General features: G+C 61.3%; 1 protein-coding gene across 6 annotated transcripts in view; it reads left to right on the top strand.

The window, feature by feature from the left end:
- Window positions 1–552: 552 nt before the first annotated feature.
- The window catches only part of GRID2IP (Grid2 interacting protein), a 30,519-nt gene continuing 13,148 nt past the window's right edge, over window positions 553–17,923 (top strand). For 2 of the 6 annotated variants that reach the window (XM_059699322.1, XM_059699321.1), the window contains exons 1-7: window positions 553–963; window positions 4,532–4,686; window positions 12,145–12,393; window positions 12,605–12,690; window positions 14,096–14,165; window positions 14,616–14,710; window positions 14,959–15,142. In XM_059699322.1, coding sequence (XP_059555305.1) covers window positions 553–963; window positions 4,532–4,686; window positions 12,145–12,393; window positions 12,605–12,690; window positions 14,096–14,165; window positions 14,616–14,710; window positions 14,959–15,142 — 1,250 coding nt within the window. Of the gene's footprint in view, window positions 964–4,531; window positions 4,687–9,679; window positions 9,882–12,144; window positions 12,394–12,604; window positions 12,691–14,095; window positions 14,166–14,615; window positions 14,711–14,958; window positions 15,143–17,923 lie in introns of those variants that run through there. The other 4 variants (XM_059699319.1, XM_059699317.1, XM_059699320.1 and 1 more) reach the window with 4 other exon arrangements.

Below are 17,923 nucleotides of genomic sequence, written 5' to 3'. Positions count from 1 at the left end.
CAACCCTCACCCCAAAACAACCCCGTTGAATTCTCTCCATCCACCCGCCAAGCTCTGTGAATCAGGGCCCAGCTCCAGTCCGTCTCCATTCCTGCCCCGGGGACCCCTGCTCACCCCCAGGACCAGGCAGCAGGGGCTGGCCACTCTGGGCCCTGGCCAAGCTGTCCAGCCTCCTGCTGGTCCACCTGGTAACTGGGGCCTTCTCGGGTTACTCAGAGGATCACTTTGCCTTAGAAACTCCAGCTGTCCCCCCGGGCGCATGGGTAACTGATGCCAAGGCCCCAGCAGCAGGGGGCCAGCAGCAAGCCAGTGTCACCGGCTGTTCCGCAAGCACCGCGCTCTGTCCCTGCAGCCCTGCTGTCACCAGTAAGGAAGGTGAGCAAACCTGGGGGGGGGCACTCAATAGTCTGGGATGGGGAGCCCTGGGATGCCTCCCTCCCGAGCCCCCAGACAGCCCAGTCAGCCCTGCCAGAAGCCTGGACGCGCGCGGACAGGGTCACCAGAAACCCCCAGTGCTGTCTCTCCCTCTGCAGTCGCACGGCCACCGCTGCCATGCCGGCCACCAACCAGGGCTGGCCCGAGGACTTCGGCTTCCGGCTGGGCGGCTCCGGCCCCTGCTTCGTCCTGGAGGTGGCCGAAGGGAGCAGCGCGCACGCCGGGGGGCTGCGGCCCGGGGACCAGATCCTGGAGGTGGAGGGGCTGGCGGTGGGCGGCCTGAGCCGCGAGCGCCTCGTGCGCCTGGCCCGGCGCTGCCCGCGCGTGCCGCCCAGCCTCGGCGTGCTCCCCAGCCCCTACGGCCCCGGCGCGGGGGGCGGCTCCGCGCCCGCGTCCACGGCCCTGCGGCCTCCGCGCCCCGGCCGCGGCCTCTCCCTGGGCCGTGAGCTGCTGCGCCTGGCGGGTCGCAAGCGCCCCGACGCCGTGCACCGGGAACGCAGGCGCAAGGCCCAGGAGTTCAGCCGCAAGGTAGGGTGGGCGGGGTTTGGCTCGTGTGGGCGGGGTTTGGCTCGTGTGGGCGGGGTTTAACTTGTGTGGGCGGGGTTTGGCCGGTATGGGCGGGGTTAGGATCGTGTGGGCGGGGCACGGCGGGGCCTAGCGTGGGCCTGGAGGGCGTGGCTCCCATAACCTGGAGCTGAGGACTGTTCCAGGGACAGACCCATGAGAAATATGACGCTCCAGCGTCTAGGTGTGCACCTAATGTGCCTGTGCTCGCGTGACTTGTGCAGGTTGCGTTTCTCTTTTCCTGAGGTACACAGGGGGATGCAGGAACACCGTGAAGTGTATTAAGTGAACAGCTCGATGCATTGTATATGTCAGTGGTCGGCAAACAGCAGCTCGCGAGCCACATGCGGCTCTTTGTCCCCTTGAGTGTGGCTCTTCCACAAAATACCATGCGCGGGCGCGCACATACATTGCGATTGAAACTTCGTGGCCCATGCACAGAAGCCGGTTTTCGGAAAGGAGATAGACGAAACAAGTATACAAGACGAGTGTGGATGGGAGAATTGGAAGGCGTTGACCTCAGCGAATGTACCGCAGATTGAGGATGTTTTTAGCAAAGGCCAGCTTAGGAGTACCCTAATTAAGTTAATAACAATGTACCTACCTATATAGTTTAAGTTTAAAAAATTTGGCTCTCAAAAGAAATTTCGATCGTTGTACTGCTGAGATTTGGCTTTGTTGACTAATGAGTTTGCCGACCACTGGTATATGTGAACACGCATTTGTAACCACTTCACCCTGACCAAAATACAGATGAGTAGAGTACAGACAACAGAATGTAGAATATAGAGTGATTCCCTCACCCAGAAGGTTCCTACGCACCCCTTCCTCGTCTCTCCGCCCTGTTGAGAAGTAGCTGCTATTCCGACTTCTTCGTCATAGATGATTTTGCATCTGTGAACGTCATATAAATGGAGTTACTCAATACTCACTCTGTGGTGCCGGGGTCCCTGTGTTTAACATTATATCTGTGACTTTCACCCATGTGTGCATAGAAGTTAATCATTCTTTCTATTGCCTCTCTGACTAACCTAGTGTCGTAGTCCACTCGGGCTACTGTAACAAAATACCAACGACCAGGCGGCTTACACACAACGGGAATTTATTTCTCACAGTTCTGAGGATGGCAGTCTGAGGTCAGGGTGCCTGCATGGTGTGGTGAGGTCCCTCTTCTGAGCTGCGGACTTCACATGTGTCCTCGCATGATGGAGGGGGCTTGGGTGCTCTCTGGGGTCTCTTTTATAAGGACACATTGCCCTGGCTGGTTTGGCTCAGTGGATAGAGCATCGGACTACAGACTGAAGAGTCCCGGGTTTGATTCTGATCAGGGCACATGCCTGGGTTGCGGGCTTGATCCCCAGTAGGGGGCGTGCAGGAGGCAACCAATCAATGATTCTCTCTCATCATTGATGTTTATTCTCCCTCTCCCTTCCTTTCTGAAATCAACAAAAATATATATTTTAAAAAATAAGGGCACTAATGCCATTCGTGAAGGCCCCACCCTCAGGACCTAATCACCTCCCAAAGGCCCCACCTCCTACTACCACCACATCAGACATTAAGTTTTCAACATATGAATTTTTTTGGGGGGGGAGGGGGGACACAAACCTTCAGACTGTAGCAACTAGTAATGTCCGCTGTAATCCAGGTGATCTGCTATAGAACCAAAGGCCTGTCCCAGACTCCATCCAACCCCTGGAAAGTCAGAGAGTGGCGTGATCAGAGCCCCCAGCAGGACAGGGTGGCCATGCAGACATGGCCGAGGAAGCAGGGCCGGGTGGCCACCAGCAGAGGAAGGAAGCCGGCTGCTCTGTTTTCTGGCAAGAGGGCACAAGGAAGTGGTGGGTTCTTGTTAGGGCTCACCAAGCCCCTCCAAAAGCTGAGGACAAATCCCAGAAAAGACTGCCTCGGGCAGATCCAGGGCATCTGCGGAGCCCCCCGCTGGCCCTCAGCAATCGGCTCCCGGGTCCTCGCCACACCCTCCTGCCCCAGTTTTTCCTCCTTGAAGAACCTGATGTTAAATAGAAAACCCATCAGTGTCCCGTGATGGCGTCTCATGCTTAGATGTAGGTTGAGAGTGGCTGGATAAGAGCTGACACCAAAGCCACTGTAGCCCAGGCCCCGGGAGGGAACGACTATTTTTTCCTCTTTCTTACATAAAGCCGCTTCCCAGCCAGCCATGTTCTCCTTTGAATCGGGGCTGCGGCTGACTTTGATTTCACAGCCGCCACCCCCCGCCCCTCCCGCATTGCTCAGCATGGTGGGTACAGGAGGACAGGGTGCCCTACCCACCGCCAGGGAAACTGAGGTCAGCAGGGTGGGATGCAGGAAGTGCAACGTGAGAAAGGCCGGCCACGTCCAGCTCTTTGCTTTGGTTCCATAAACAGCCCCTGAGCGCCGAGCGCCTGCTGTGTGCCAGGCTCTGTGAGGGCTCGGGCTGGGTGTGGTGTGCATGTGCCAGGCCTCAGTCACGCCCAGAACCTGGACCCCACTGATGCCTTCCAATGCCCTGCGTCCCTGTGTCAGCACCGCTGGAAAGCCCTGAACGCCCTTGTGCCACCAGGAGGAAGCCGTTGGACACACGGTCCTGAGGTTCAGGAGCCCGCTCTGGGCTGAAACCAAGACATGAGAGTCATGAAAGCACGTGGGGTCCTTGGTCCCAGCGCTGTCAGGACCTGCAAGAGGGGTCCTGTGGGGGTGGGAGGGCAGTTGAGTGGAGAGAGCGGGTGTAGGCAGTGCTGGGCCAGGAAAATAAATGGTATCCTGAGGGGCCCGCCACCTCCCTGGGCAAGCCCTGCTGTCCCCACATCTCCCATCATTCCTTGAGGAGCCAAAGCCCCGGGCAAGCTCCCTACCGGCCACGGCTGCAACGTAATGGGCAGGGCATGGCCTCCCACCTAATTTGGGGTTTTCCTTTCGTTCAGCCAAGAACCTACAACTATCTCCCCGCTGAATGCCACATGCCCATTTCCACGCCGCACAGACTCCTCTGGGTAGATTAGCACCAGCTGGCTTGTACACAGAGACAAAGGACACAGAAGTCCAGAGAGCGCGGAAGGAGTCAAATTCAAGAGCTAAGCGCGCACTCCAGGCATTCTGTGGAGCCAGAACGTTCTCTGCGGGTCTCAGCGAGCGCGGTGGAAGGCAGCGTGTGGTACAATGACAGTAACTAGCCATGACTGAGGCCTGGCACGCATGTGAGCTCTGTACTGATGCCTTCCGTCCGGACACTGTTCAGCAGGAGGGCTGTCCCTGGGCTTGAGTCCTGACCCCGTGACCTTGGGCGCGTCCCCTTGGCCTCTGCCAGCCTCAGTTTCCTTAGATGTAAAGAGAAGGTCGTAGCCACGCCCACGCCACAGGGCTGTGGAGGTTTCGCAGGGAGTGATGCGGGCAACTCGCTCGCTGCTGGTCTAGGCGGTGCTGCTCGGGTCAACCACCCAGCGCGGGTGAACTGAGGGAGGAAGGGAGGGGCGATCATTCCCGCCCGGCTGCCCGGGGTCCCCTAAGATCAGTCACAGGCCCCTCCTTGCAGGTGGACGAGATCCTGGGAGACCAGCCCACTGCCAAGGAGCAGGTGTTCGCTGCCCTGAAGCAGTTCGCGGCGGAGCAGCAGGTGGAGGACCTGGTGGGGGCGCTCACCCTGGCCCTGCCCCGCGAGGCCCGAGGGCCCCTCCTGGACAACCTCAGGTACCTGGGTCCGGGGCGGGGTGTGTCCGCTCAGGGGTGCCCGCGGTCTCACGGCCACCCAGGCTGAACCGGACCCCAACACCCCTTCGGCCCCAGAGCAAAGGTGAGAAGTGACCCTGAGAAGGGCGCCCGTTGGCTCTGCCCAGTGCCAGGGCATCACTTTGATTGAGAAGGAAAGGCTGGCAGCTGCTGGGCTGAGACCCGCACAGAGGGGACCCACTCCCTGATCCCAAGTCAGAGCCTGCCCTGCCCTATCCCAAACCCAGGTCCCAGAAACCAGCAGGGTACCCAGGCAGTGCCAGCTCTGTAGGAGACAGCCTGGCGCAGTGCGGAGCCCAGGGCTGTGCACTCCTGGCACCCGTCCCCCAGGGGTCGCTCTCTGCCCTCTGACGATGCCAGCCGGGCGTCAAGGTCCCAGGAACACTTATTTCCATTTCAGAGGCTCAGAGAGGTTAAGGGACTGGCCCAAAGTCACACAGCAAGCGAGTGGCAGGCACGGGAACGCGAACCGGGTCAGCTGTGCACTTTCTGCTCTTCTGCTCAGCTTTGGAAACTCGCAGTTTATTCCTCCTATAATTTAATAATATATATTAAATTAGTGGGCCCGCACCTGGAGCGCCCGGGAGTCCCCTGAGCCCCCTCCACGCCCCTTGCCTTTCCCGCCAGGGGCGCCACTGCCCTGCCCGCCCAGCTGGGACCTGCCCCCCTGGGCCCGAGTGCCGCCTTCCCCGCCGGGATCTGCGGGACTCTCCCCACCCGCCTCCCCAGCCAGCGACTGCTCCCCTGCTCCCCACCCGCCCCGCTTCCTGGGCTCAGCCCGCCCTCTCCCCTCGCTGCCAGTCACCCCAAGCCTGCCCCTCCCTCTGGGCCTGGCCAATGTCAGCGACTGCGCTGGCCACCCCCCGCCCCCACAGCGGCGGGCGCAGCCTCTGGGCTCCGCGGCCGAGCGCAGGCCGCCGGCGAGGCCACCATGAGCTGCCTGGGGTGAGTTAGGGGCCCGCCGCTGGCTGGGGAAGCCGGAGAGGAAAGAAAAAGTTCTTTCTGGAGCCGAATTTGCAGGGGAGACGCTGTGCCGGCGCTGAGGGCGCCCGGGGCGGAGGTGGATGGGCAGCCCCCCGCCCCTCCCCGCCCCTCCCCACGGGGCTGCGCCCAGGACCAGGGCGCTCGGGCTGTCCCCGGGGGAGCTGGCGCGCGTCCCCAGCCTGCGAGCAGCCAGACCCCCCGGAGGCCCCTCGTCTCCCTTCGCTGCTGCCCTGGCGTCTGTCCCCGCCGCCTCTGCCGGGCCAGCCTGTGTGCCTCCGGGGAGTCCCCGCGCCTTTCCCTCCGCAGCCGCCCCCGAGCGACCCGCGCGGGCCGGGAAAAGCCAGGGTGGGGGGCGCCCCCTGCAGAGCGTGCAGCCGAGAGCCTGGGCAGCGGGAGCGGGACCTGGGGAAGCCGTCCCGCAGCCTCCCCGGGGCGCTGCTGGGGAGGATGAAACAGCAGCCTCTGTTGTCAGCGCGAGTGAAGTGCGACAGGAAAATTGGGGAGGCTGTGGAGGAGGGGGCGGGGCCCAGCTGGGCTACCCTGACAGTGTGGCTTCAGCCATCCCCACCCCCACCTCCCTATCCCACCCCAGGCCCCGGTGGCCTGGGCTACAGTGATCCGTGCGGCGCTTTCCCAAGGGAGCAGGACGTGGTGAAGGAGTCTCAGACACAGTTATCTGTGATTCCGAGGGCTGAGAGCCAGCGGAGACAGCCCGGGGCTGGATCCTCATGGGGCAATCAGGGCGGGCTCCCAGGAGGAGGCAGCAGGTGCTGGTCTGCGGCTCAGACAGTGACCGGTGGGGTCTGGCAGTGTGTCCTGTGTAGGTGGGGGACGGTCCCCAAGGAGTGTTCATCAGGGCCAGGCATCTAGCCACAGGGGTGGACTCCTGAGCACCAAAGTAAGGGCAGTGTCCCCCAGGCCGAGGGGTACCAACACTGGGTACCCAACAGTGCCCGGCTGTGAACCATCCTACATGGGGTAAAAGGCCATTCCGAGCTACAGTGTGGCCCTGGGGACCTCCCCTCCCCCATCAGTGAGAGACCACGTTTAAATGAGAGGTTGGGCAGCAAAGGGTAGCCGTGAGGGTGTGTGTGTGTGTCACAGGTCAGAGCTCAACAGAGGCTAGAACCCATCAGACCAAAGGTGGCCCCAGTGGCTGCAGCAGAGACGTGGGGAGAAAGGAGAAGGCGCAGGGAGACCAGAAGGCTGGGCTGTGCCGTTCAGCAGCCACTGGCCATGTGCCGCTATTTAAAAAATGAAATTTCATGAGGTTTAAATCCAGCTCCCCGGTCTCACTAGGGAGCTGCTAGCCACAGTTCAAGTGCTCGATAGCCACACGTGGCTGGTGGCGACCTCGTAGATGGTGCACCTGCGCACCATTTCAGGGAGTCCTCGGGCCTGCACGGCCTCGGCCTCGGGGATTCAGGTCAGTGGCAGCCACGCCAGCGAAGGGGCTCATCTTCCTTTAGCGCAGCAGCTAATTCCGTGGCTGAGGCCTAATTTGGGTCTGTCCCCAAAGGGATCCCAGCTCGATGAAGTAATGAAATGGCTTTCTAATTAGGACAGGCCAGGCCGTTTGGAAAGTGTGACGTGGTGAGGAGGGAACAGGAAAGCTAAGTCCTGGGGGGCGGGGGGGGGGGGTCTGCTAGTGTTTCAGGAAATATGGGAGAGGGAGGGGCAGGCATGGGCGGTGGGGGCAGGGGAGCAACAGAGGTGGTGGAGGGAGCTGGAATTTAGAATCTCAACAGACCTAGCTCAAACCCAAATCCACTGGCTGGCTGCTCGACCTTGAGCAGGTTCATTGACCTCTGCCGGTTACCTGTGAAAGGGGGTTGGTGATACCTACATGGGTCCCCAGCCGGGTTCTTGGTAAGAAATAGCGTAAGTCAGCGGTTCTCAACCTGTGGGTCGCGACCCCTTTGGCGGTCGAACGACCCTTTCACAGGGGTCGCCTAAGACCATCCTGCATATCAGATATTTACATGACGATTCATAACAGTAGCAACATGACAGTGATGAAGTAGCCACGAAAATAATTTTATGGTTGGCTCACAACATGAGGAACTGTATTTAAAGGGCCAGAAGGTTGAGAACCACTGGCATAAATGAACTCTGCCATCTACAAGCAGAAAGGAGGTTATTTAGGTTCTTGGGGTGATATTGGTTAATAACACTATATAGGTTTCAGGCGTACCGTTATATGATGCATCGTCTGTATATGGCAGCGATTTTCAACCCGTGTGCCGCAAGAATTTTTAAAACATGCAACACCTGACTGTCTAGTCAGGGGGCACTGACCTCTTTTCCCTTCAATTGTTAAATTATAAAAACAACAGCAGCCAACACAGTGGCCATCTGGTGTGAATGATTCAAAATTATGCCTCGTTTTCTGTCAGATGGCAGATTGGTCATGAGTTTGTGTGCCATGAGATGAAAAAGGTTGACAGTCGCTGGTACATTGCCTTGTGTGTCTACCACCCAAACAGAAAGAGGTTAGTGAGAACGGCGGGGGGGGGGGGGGGGGGATCTCACTTTTCCACCCTCTGCTGCTGACAAGGCTCAGGGCCCCGCCATGCAGGTAGGGGGAGATTTCTGACGCTGTGTGGCTGGCAGTGTTGAGCATTCATTTGTGTCAGTTCCTGTGGTTTCCCCTGGGGACCGTCTCTTTCTCCCCAGGCTGGTTTCTCAGCCGTGGCAGTACTGACCTCTGGGGCCCAATAATCCTCCGTTGTCCTGTATGTTGTAGTATGTTTAGCGACATCCCTGGCCCCACCCACAAATGCCAGTAGCATAGTCCTCTCCTAGTTGTCATTTGGTGGCAACCAAAACTGTCCCCAGACAGTACCAAATGCCCTCCCCCCCCGAGAATGGCTGTCCTAGAGTGATGTCTCTGGGGGCACACTCCCCCGGGGTAGGCACTCAGGGAGGCCAGCTGTGGCCTGACGCCTGGCCACCCCCTGCTGCTCAGAGTCATCTGACCAGATGTGCCAGCTGCTGGCTCCTTTGCTGGCCCCGGGTGGTGCACGGCCGGCTGTGTGTGGATCTGAGCAGGAGCACTTGCTTTGTGCGGGCATCTCCTTCGCCCACAGCAAGGCAGACAGCGCCCTGGCCTCCGGGCGGGCCTGGTTCGGGATCAGCCAGAACTGGCTCTGGCCCTGGGGCGCCAGGGAGCTGGGAGGGTTCTCAGACATTTCTCTCTGGGAGGGCGGGGGACAAGGCTTGGGAGGACACAGCTCTGGCTCCTGAGAAATGCTGCCCTGAGAGGTCCCGCAGGGGGGCAGCCTGGCTGGGGTCAGGAATGGGAATGGGGGGCTAAGAGGGAGCTGGGCAGACCCCGTTTCCTGTCCTCTCTCCCCTCGGCTCTCCTCCAGTGAGAGGCACTCATCGCGGTGAGGCCCAGCCTGGCAGCCCCTCCTCCCTTCCATTCACTCCCAGACCCAACACCCCTCCTGCCTCTGTTTTCAGAATCTAGACACTTGTTCCATCCCTCCCTTCTCCCCTCCCAGCACCCCCTCCCCGAGTGCCCAAACTTCTGGTCCCTCCACCTCCCCTTAAATCCCTGGACCCTCCCATGGCTCCCCGTCTCAGAGTGCAGTCTCAGTGCAGTCCAGTGGCGTCCAAGGCTCCCTCTCCAGCCCCTGCCGATGAGCTTGCCCCTGGGTAGGTAGTGAGGGCTTCCTCTTTGTGTCTCAACTCCTGCTGAGCCATGGAGGCTCAGGCAGCGGCCACCCCCTCCGGGAAGCCTTCCGGGCTCTTCAGGAGACAGTCAGGACTTCCTGGGACGGTGGGGTTGATTCTCACTGCAGCGGGTGTTGGGGACTCGCCACTGTGCGGGGCAGCCGGGCGCTCGGGAGAGACTGACGGACGAAGCCTGGAGGAGACAGCGGCACAGCCTCCAGCCGCCCCAGATCCCGGGGAGCTAGCGGAAGGTTCCCCCAGGGGCGGGGCGGGGAGGGGCGGGGCTACCTGGGAGGGGCGGGCGCCAGGCCGAGGGCCGGCTGCCGCGGGAGGGGCCGCGTGCGCTGGGCCCTATGCGCGGGGCCGGCAGAGGAGCGCGGAGTCGCGGCGCCCTCGCTTTGCTCGCGGCTCGGCTACCCACTGCGTCCGCTCCTGCGGTGCCGCCGTCGCCAGCTCCAGATGGGGAAGGACCAGGGCTTCTCCCGGCACTTTCGGTAGTTTCCCCGCCGCGCCCCCGCCCCCGGGAACCGTGCGCCCCGGGAACCGTGCGCCCCGGGAACCGTGCGCCCCGGGAACCGTGCGCCCCTGGAGCCCTGCGCCCAGGGCGCCGCGGACCCGGCTCGGGCCAGCCTGGGAGGGGGTGGAGTGGGCACCGAAGGGTTACCTGCCCTTGCGGGCGCCCGCGGTGCCTGTCTGGGGCGCGGGGCTGGGGGGGGGTGGACTTAAACAGGAGGGGTACAAGGGGGCGAGTTCCGGTGGGCGCCCGGGACCCGCCCTGGGCCCTAGGGGTCGGGAGCTGAGGGCTGCGGTTGAAGAGCCCTCTTTCCTTCCTCGCCGGGTCTGGAATGTGGGGAGAGAGGACGCTCGGGGGCCCTGGGAGGAACCTGGAAGTGGGTTTAGACCTGACTGCCCGCGGAGCGGACACACTGACCCTGAGGGCAGCTCCTCATGTGGCCCCGGGAGAGCCCTGCAGCCTCCGGGAAGCGATGGCATGGCAGGGCCCTGAGAGTCCTGGGCAGCCAGGCCGGGCTGTCAGGGTCAGGGGCACAGTGAGGGGCCGCAATGGCCCAGGAGACCCCACTGCGCACGGCTCTTCTGGGAGAGTTGGTTTAAAGCAGACCCAGGGCTGGGGTGCCCGGGCCACCCTGAGCCGCACGGCGGGCCCCCTCAGCCAGGAAGGGCATCTGCCTCACCAGGCTCAGCCCCAAGGACACCCAGCCTCCCCCACCTGTGCCCTGGTGATTCCCCCTGGTGCCCACCTGGGGGGCAGGCGGGGTCCTCTCTAGTTGCTGCTGGAGGTAGAGCTGGGATGGTCGTCTGGCCTCTGCCCAGGTGGGACCCAAGGCGGATGCCTTCTGGAGCCTGGGACTGGAGCCCAAAGTCATCTCTCCTTTACCTGAGCAGGAGGCCTGTGGTGGGTGCAGGAGCGGGTGGGGAATTCTAAGGCCAGGCAGATGGGGGTGTCGGGCTCCAGAGACCTTGAGTGGCCATCTGGGGAATGAGGCCGAGGCTCTGGCTGGGGGATTGCTGTGGTTGGCGAGGCTGAGCAGATCAGGCAGGGCTGCTCCTGGCAGAGAGGAGTAGGTCGTTCATGCTGGCCTCCTGTTCTCCTGGGGCACCCAGGAGCAGAGCTCACGTCAGGGGGGTGAGGAGGGTGAGGGGGGTGAGGGGGGTGAGGGGGGTGGGGAGTCAGGTCCGGATGAACCTCCTCCCTGAGGGCTCACACCCCTTCCCTCCCAGCAGGGAGCTACTCTGCCCGCCTGGCCTGGCTAATCCTACCCACAGCGGTTTAGGGAACTGGGTGGGGGCCCCTGGGTGACCCCAGACTGGTAGTATTCCAGCTGCCTGCAAGGCCACCGACCCCCTGCCTGCAAGTCCCCCGGATGGCAACTGCCGCCATATCTCAGGGGTTTGGTTGGACCACCCGTGGCGCTGGCGCCCTGTTTACTGAGTCACTGAGCCCCTCCCATGTGCCTTGGGGGCTGGTCACCCCTGCTTAAAGCTGCGCTATGGACCCAGCCCTCAGAGAGCGTCCAGGTTACAGAGAGACCCATGGTACAAGGAACCATGCGGGGTGTGGGCCCCCCACAAGGGACCTGGAGAGCCTCCCCTGCTTCTCAGCACGTCCAGATAGTGGCCAGACAGCAGGGACTTGCTCAAGCAGGGAGGCTAGAGGAAGCCAGTGTTGGTGTGGAAGGGCGAGCTGGCTTCGCTAAGAGAACTGAGGGCAGGGGAGGGGGGAGGGGGAGGGGGAAAGTGAGAGGAGGCCTGGAGGCGGTGGTCTGGCACATCAAGGGGCAGCGCAGAGCCATGGGGCCGCTGGCCAGAGAAACGGTCTGGGGGCTGGGGGCTGGGGTTGTGGTGGTGGTGATGGAGGAACGGTGTCTGTTTTCTCCAGCGGAGGTGCCTGGAGTCAGGCTGGGAGAAGGGTTTGGGGATCCCTGGCTGGGCCGGCCCGGCAGGTGCAAGGGCACGATTGAGGGAGTAGGGAGAGGCCGGAGCGGAGAAAGTAGAGGCAGGAATAGGAGGGGACCAGGCTTTGGGGAGCTGAGGTCTCGGAGGCCAGAGTAATAACAGGGCGGTCCCAGCCGGAGCGAGCGGACGCGGTGGTCTCGTGTGGCCGGGAGCGCCAGTTCGGACTCAAGAGGGTGCCGGCGGCTGAGCCCTGGGCCACCCTGGGGGATGCCTGTGGGCCGGGGTTGGAAGCGATCGGGGCGCAGTCTGGGGCGCGCCCCGACCCGGCTGGCTTCCCGGCAGGATCTTCATCCCCAAGAAGCACCGGGCGCGCTTCGACGAGGTGGTGTCGCAGGGTCTGCTGGGCAAGCTGTGCCGCGCGCGGCGGGCGCAGAGCGCGCAGAGGCTGCGCCGGAGCCGCAGCGAGGAGCGGCCCGAGCGCCTCCTGGTGTCCACGCGCGCCAGCGCCGCCCCGCGCCGCCCCGACGAGCCGCCCCCGCGCAAGGCCGCCTCGCTGCTGGCCGGCCGCGCCGGCTCGGGGCGCGCGCGCAGGTACCGGGCCGGGGCGCGGGAGGCGGACTCCGCCTGGGGGATGGACCGGCTCGGGATGGAGACCTGGGCGGAGGGGGAGGGGAGGGGGAGGGGGAGGCGTGGCGGGGGCGTGGGACCGTGTAGGGGAGGTTAGGGTGAACCGACGTTGTCGGCATCCCAGGGCAGGGCCCGCTGCCCACCGCCGCCCCCGCCCCCGCCTCTCTCTCCCCAGGACGGTCCGCGTCTACAAGGGCAACAAGAGCTTCGGCTTCACGCTGCGCGGCCACGGGCCCGTCTGGATCGAGTCCGTCCTGCCTGGTGAGGGCTGGGCGGGTTGTCCAGGATGGGGCCAAGGGCCCCATTGGGCCGCCGCTCAGCACCCCCGACTCCCGCCCGCCCTGTACCCACCTCATGTAGCCTGTGTCCTCCAAGCGAGCGTCCCAGGGCAGCAGCCAAATCATCCATCTCGGGTCTGGGCAACGCCGTCCAAGCTCAGGGTCACCCCTGAACCGAGTGAAACAAGCTCTCCGCCCAGACCATCCCATGCCCACCTGGAGGGCGGGGCCCCGGGGCCAGGCAGCCGGAACGGAGCAGATGTCTGCCCAGGCTGGGCCCAAACCACACTCCCTGTGCAGGGGCCACCTTCACTGTGAAAGGGCATTGCCAGGCAGACAGACCCACACCCTGCCGGTCCCCCCCCCCCCCCCCCCCCGCTCCCGCCCGCCTGCCTTCTTGCTCCCGGAATGGCGGCATCTTGCAGAAGGCGGAGCAGGAATTCCCCCTTCTCACCCTCCAGTGGAATGGGTGGGAGGTGGGGGTCGGGCTGGGGGGGGGGGGGAAGAGACCCATGTCTTGCTGAGGCAGCCCATCCAGTGTGGGTTTGAATTCTCCCTCCCTGTACCCACCCCCAGGGCTGGGTCACCTGCTCTGCCTGGCACCCATCCCCTCCCAGCACGTGAGTGTGGTGCTCTTAGGGCTCCGTCCCCATGGGTGTCCCATGGGTGCCTGGCTGAGGCTGAGTCCTTCCACCCTCCTGCCTCTCACGTCTGCGGGCACACTGATCTGGACGATGGGTGTCTTCTGCCTCCTGGGAAAGCGTCAGGGCCTTTGCCCCACCGTGCCAGCCACTGGATACTCAGGTCTGACCCTGGTGGCTGACGCGCCCAGGTCCCCTCGGATTTGGGTACCACTGTGGTTGACATACTGTTGTTGGGACAAGGTCCGAAGCTGCTCTCTGGGGAGCGTCCTCTGGAAACGAGTCATCTCTCCTCTTTGGATGTGTCTCTTCCAACTCTGCCGCCCCCACCCCACCTCCCTGCCTCCCCACGAGTGGGCAGAGCCGCCTGGCCTGGGCCAGTTACAATCCAGGTGTGCTGCTCTGCCCAGCCCGGCCGCCAGGGGGCACTTCCTCCGGTGACAACGGCAGGGAGGAACCTTGGTGTGGGCCTTCGGAGGAGGACAGACAACTGTGTGGAGTGGCGTCCTTTGGGGGCGCAGAGGCTGCAGAGATGCTGCTCGCAGATCTTGGTTTCAGCTCATCTCCAACCGCTCAGGGCTGACCGGCCGCCCCAGCGCCCCCACCTGCCTGGAATCACTCCGGGCTAGAGCCGTGAGCGAGGCGCAGGGCCTGAGCTGGTCTAATGCGGACTCCCTCGCCTGGGAGGCAGGCGCCCCCCGCCCCCCCCCTCCCCGGCTGACCAGCGGCCTCTCTTCTTGCCTCCAGGGAGCCCGGCTGACAATGCCGCCCTCAGGTCGGGCGACCGGATCCTCTTCCTCAATGGACTGGACATGAGGTCAGAGGCTGCTGGGGACACCAGAGCTTGGCAGAGAACTGTCCCCCAAAACTGCTGCCTCTCGGGAACCCCAGCCCTGGTCCTGAACTCCTCTGCCCAGTGGGTCCCCAGGGTCTGCCCCTCATCCTGGGGGAACTCCTGAATCTATTCTCCCACCCTCTCCAGGACATTAGTTCATCCTTCCACCAGAAAACACCCCAGCCCCACGCCGGGCACAGAGTTCAAAGTCTTGTCCTGTAGGGGGAGCCCTGCCTGGGGGTGGGTGGGATGGGTGCCAGCCCTTCTGTGCCCTGGAGCTGCTCCTGCGGAGAGGACCTGGCAGGAGAGGCCCTGCTGGGGACTTGCTGAGTGGCCTCTGCAGCCAGGACGGGTGGGGGGAGGGGTGTCCGGTGGGCGGCCGTGGACGGGGCTCACCTGGCCAGGCCCTCCCGGGCCATCTCTGCTTGGCAGGAACTGCTCCCATGACAAGGTGGTGTCCATGCTGCAGGGCAGTGGCGCGATGCCCACCCTGGTGGTAGAGGAGGGGCTCGTCCCGTTCCCCAGCGGTGAGACCCCCACTCCACAGAGACCCTGGGGGCCCCCTCTGCTTACCCCCCAAACCCGCAGCATCCCCCCTTGGTGCTGTGGACCCCAGTGGGACCGTCTCAGGCACCTGCCCGGCTCTCCCTCCATCCCCAGCTGCGGCCGCAGATGTGCCTCCTGATGCAGGGTGCCCACAGCCACACCCAGGCAGGAGGGCCCCGGGCCTGGGGACGCCGGGTCACCCGGGCCTCTCCTGCCTGTGACCCTGCAGACTCCGATTCTCTGGATTCCTCCAGCCCGTCGGCGGCGCTCACCTCCCTGCAGTGGGTGGCGGACATCCTGCCGGCGAGCATCCGCGTGCAGGGGAGGACCTTCAGCCAGCAGCTGGAGCGCCTGCTCACGCCTCCCGAGCGCTACGGGGTCTGCCGGGCCCTTGAGAGCTTCTTCCAGCACAGGTGGCCAGGCCGGAGCAGGGGTGGGGACCTGCCCTGGGTGGGCCCCAAATCCTGCCCCCACTCACCTGCTCAGCCTCCTCGCCCCCTTCTCCTGGGGAGGCTCAAAGAAAGCAGCAGCTGGAAGCAGGGGTCCCCAGGTGAGGACAGTTGGGCTGCCCCAGAGCAAACTCTGCCTCTGGAACCTCCTGGCCCCTGAGCTGGGCAGGTGACAGCCTGGTCTGCAACGTGAGTAGACTGGTCACCTGCAGCGTTGATGGTGGGACCCTCACAGGGATGGTGCCTCCAGGGTCAGCAAGGCCCCAAGATGCCCAGCGCCCGGGGCCCGCGTTGGGGGTGGTTGGGTATCTTTCTTTTTCTTTTTGCACCTTCAGGGGCAGCAGGCTGCGTTATCACCCTCCTCAGCCATGGTCTGTGCAAAGCTCCTCACTTGTTCATCCTTTTCCTCTTTTTGTTTAAAGAGTTGTATTGAGACATATTTCACGTGCTGTGCAATTCCTCCAGCTGAGTGTGACTTCAGTGCGCTGGTTTTTAGTATGTTCACACTAAACACACTCAATTTTAGAACATGTTCATCACCTTGAAAAGAACCCTGCACGCTTTCACCGTCGCCCGCCTTCTCTGCTCCTGCCCACCGGGCACAACCATTAACCCGCTTTCTGTCTCTATAATTTCTTCTTTTAAAATGTATTTTTATTGATTTCAGAAAGGAAGGGAGAGGGGGAGAGAGAAGCATCCATGATGAGAGAAAAAAATTGATCGGCTGCCTCTTGCACACCCCACACTGGGGATCAAGCCGGCAACCCGGGCATGTGCTCTAACCCAGAATCAAACTGTGACCTGGTTCATAGATCGACACTCAACCACTGAGCCACACCAGCTGGGCTGTCTTTTTAAAAAAATATATTTTATAGATTTTTTACAGAGAGAAAGGGAGAGGGATAGAGAGTTAGAAACATCAATGAGAGAGAAACACCGATCAGCTGCCTCCTGCACACCCCCTACTGGGGATGTGCCTGCAACCAAGGTACATGCCCTTGACCGGAATCGAACCTGGGACCCTTCAGTCCGCAGGCCGACGCTCTATCCAGTGAGCCAAATGGGTTAGGGCTGTCTCTATCATTTCCCTGTTCATTTTACATGAACAGAATGGTACAATATGTGGATTTTTGTGTCTACTTCTTTCCCTTAGGGCAGTGGTTCTCAACCTTCCTAATGCCTCGACCCTTTAATGCAGTTCCTCATGTTGTGGTGACCTCCAACCATAAAATTATTTTTGTTGCTACTTCATAACTGTAATGTTGCTACTGTTATGAATCATAATGTAAATATCTGTTATGCAGGATGTATTTTCATTGTTACAAATTGAACATGATTAAAGCACAGTGGTTAATCACAAAAACAATATGTAATTATATATGTGTTTTCCCATGGTCTTAGGCGACCCCTGTGAAAGGGTCGTTCGACCCCCAAAGGGGTTGTGACCCACGGGTTGAGAACCGCTGCCTTAGAGTGTTGTCAACGTTCATCCAAGTTATAGCATCTACTTCGTTTCTTTTTTATGGCTGAGACTATTCCATTGCATGGACAGAACACATTATGTTGGTCCACCCATCAATTGATGGACGTGTGGGTGCTTCTGCCTTTCATTTCCTTTTGGCCCCACCCCCTCTCCCTTGCCCCTCCCGGCGTTTACTGGGCACCGTTTCCTCTGAAGATGTTCTTGAACAATGGGCATTGCTGTTCTGCATGGTGTTTTTTGTTTTTCTTAAAATATATTTTATTGATATTTTACAGAGAGGAAGGGAAAGGGATAGAGAGTTAGAAACATCAGTGAGAGAGAAACATCGATCAGCTGCCTCCTGCACACCCCCTACTGGGGATGTGCCTGCAACCAAGGTTTATGCCCTTGACCAGAATCGAACCTGGGACCCTCCAGTCCGCAGGCCAGTGCTCTATCCACTGAGCCAAACCAGTCAGGGCAGCGTGGTGTTTTTATTTCACATCATCATGTGCTCTGTGCTGCATTCTGTGTCTGGCTGTTCTCCCACCAAGTGCCCTGTCTCTGCATCTGTCCACGTGGCTCTGCGGACATTGAACGCACTGTTTCCACTGCAGCCACGTTCCCTGGGCCCGCAGCCACTGTCTCCTCTCTTTATCTCGCCTGCGGCGGACACGGGGCCGCCGCCCGCGGCTCCAGCGCAGTAACACTGTGCCGAACGTCTCTGTGCTCATCCCCGGGGAGCTGTGAACCATTCATTGAAATTTATGTCTGAGACGAAATTGCTGGATGCTAAGGTATTTGTTTACTGAGCTTGACAAGGCTGTGCCGAACTGCTTCCCGGCGCTGGTTTTACCCGCACCAGCGGTGCAGGAGGGCTCCCCCAGCCCCGGGTCCTCGCCGCCATATGGCACTATCCAGCTGTCTATTTTTGCTGGTCTTTTTGGTCATAAAGTCACATCTTATTTGGTTTTTATTTAAAAATATACTTTTATTGATTTTGGAGAGGAAGGGAGAGGAGAGAGAAACATCCATGATGAGAGAGAATCATGGATCGGCTGCCTCCTGCACGCCCCCCACTGGGGATGGAGCCCGAAACCTGGGCATGTGCCCTGCCCGGGAATCAAACTATGACCTCCTGGTTCATAGGTAACACTCAACCACTGAGCCACGCCAGCCTGGCAAGGGTTTTTACTTACTAATTATTTTAGACATCCTTTAATATCCTCATTAACTTTTTTCATTTTCTTTTCCATAAGTTACCTGTTCAGACCTGTTGTCCA

Source organism: Myotis daubentonii, chromosome 5 (genome assembly GCF_963259705.1).
Source record: "Myotis daubentonii chromosome 5, mMyoDau2.1, whole genome shotgun sequence".
NCBI lineage: Eukaryota > Metazoa > Chordata > Mammalia > Chiroptera > Vespertilionidae > Myotis > Myotis daubentonii.
This window is presented reverse-complemented; position numbering and strand designations above follow the sequence as displayed.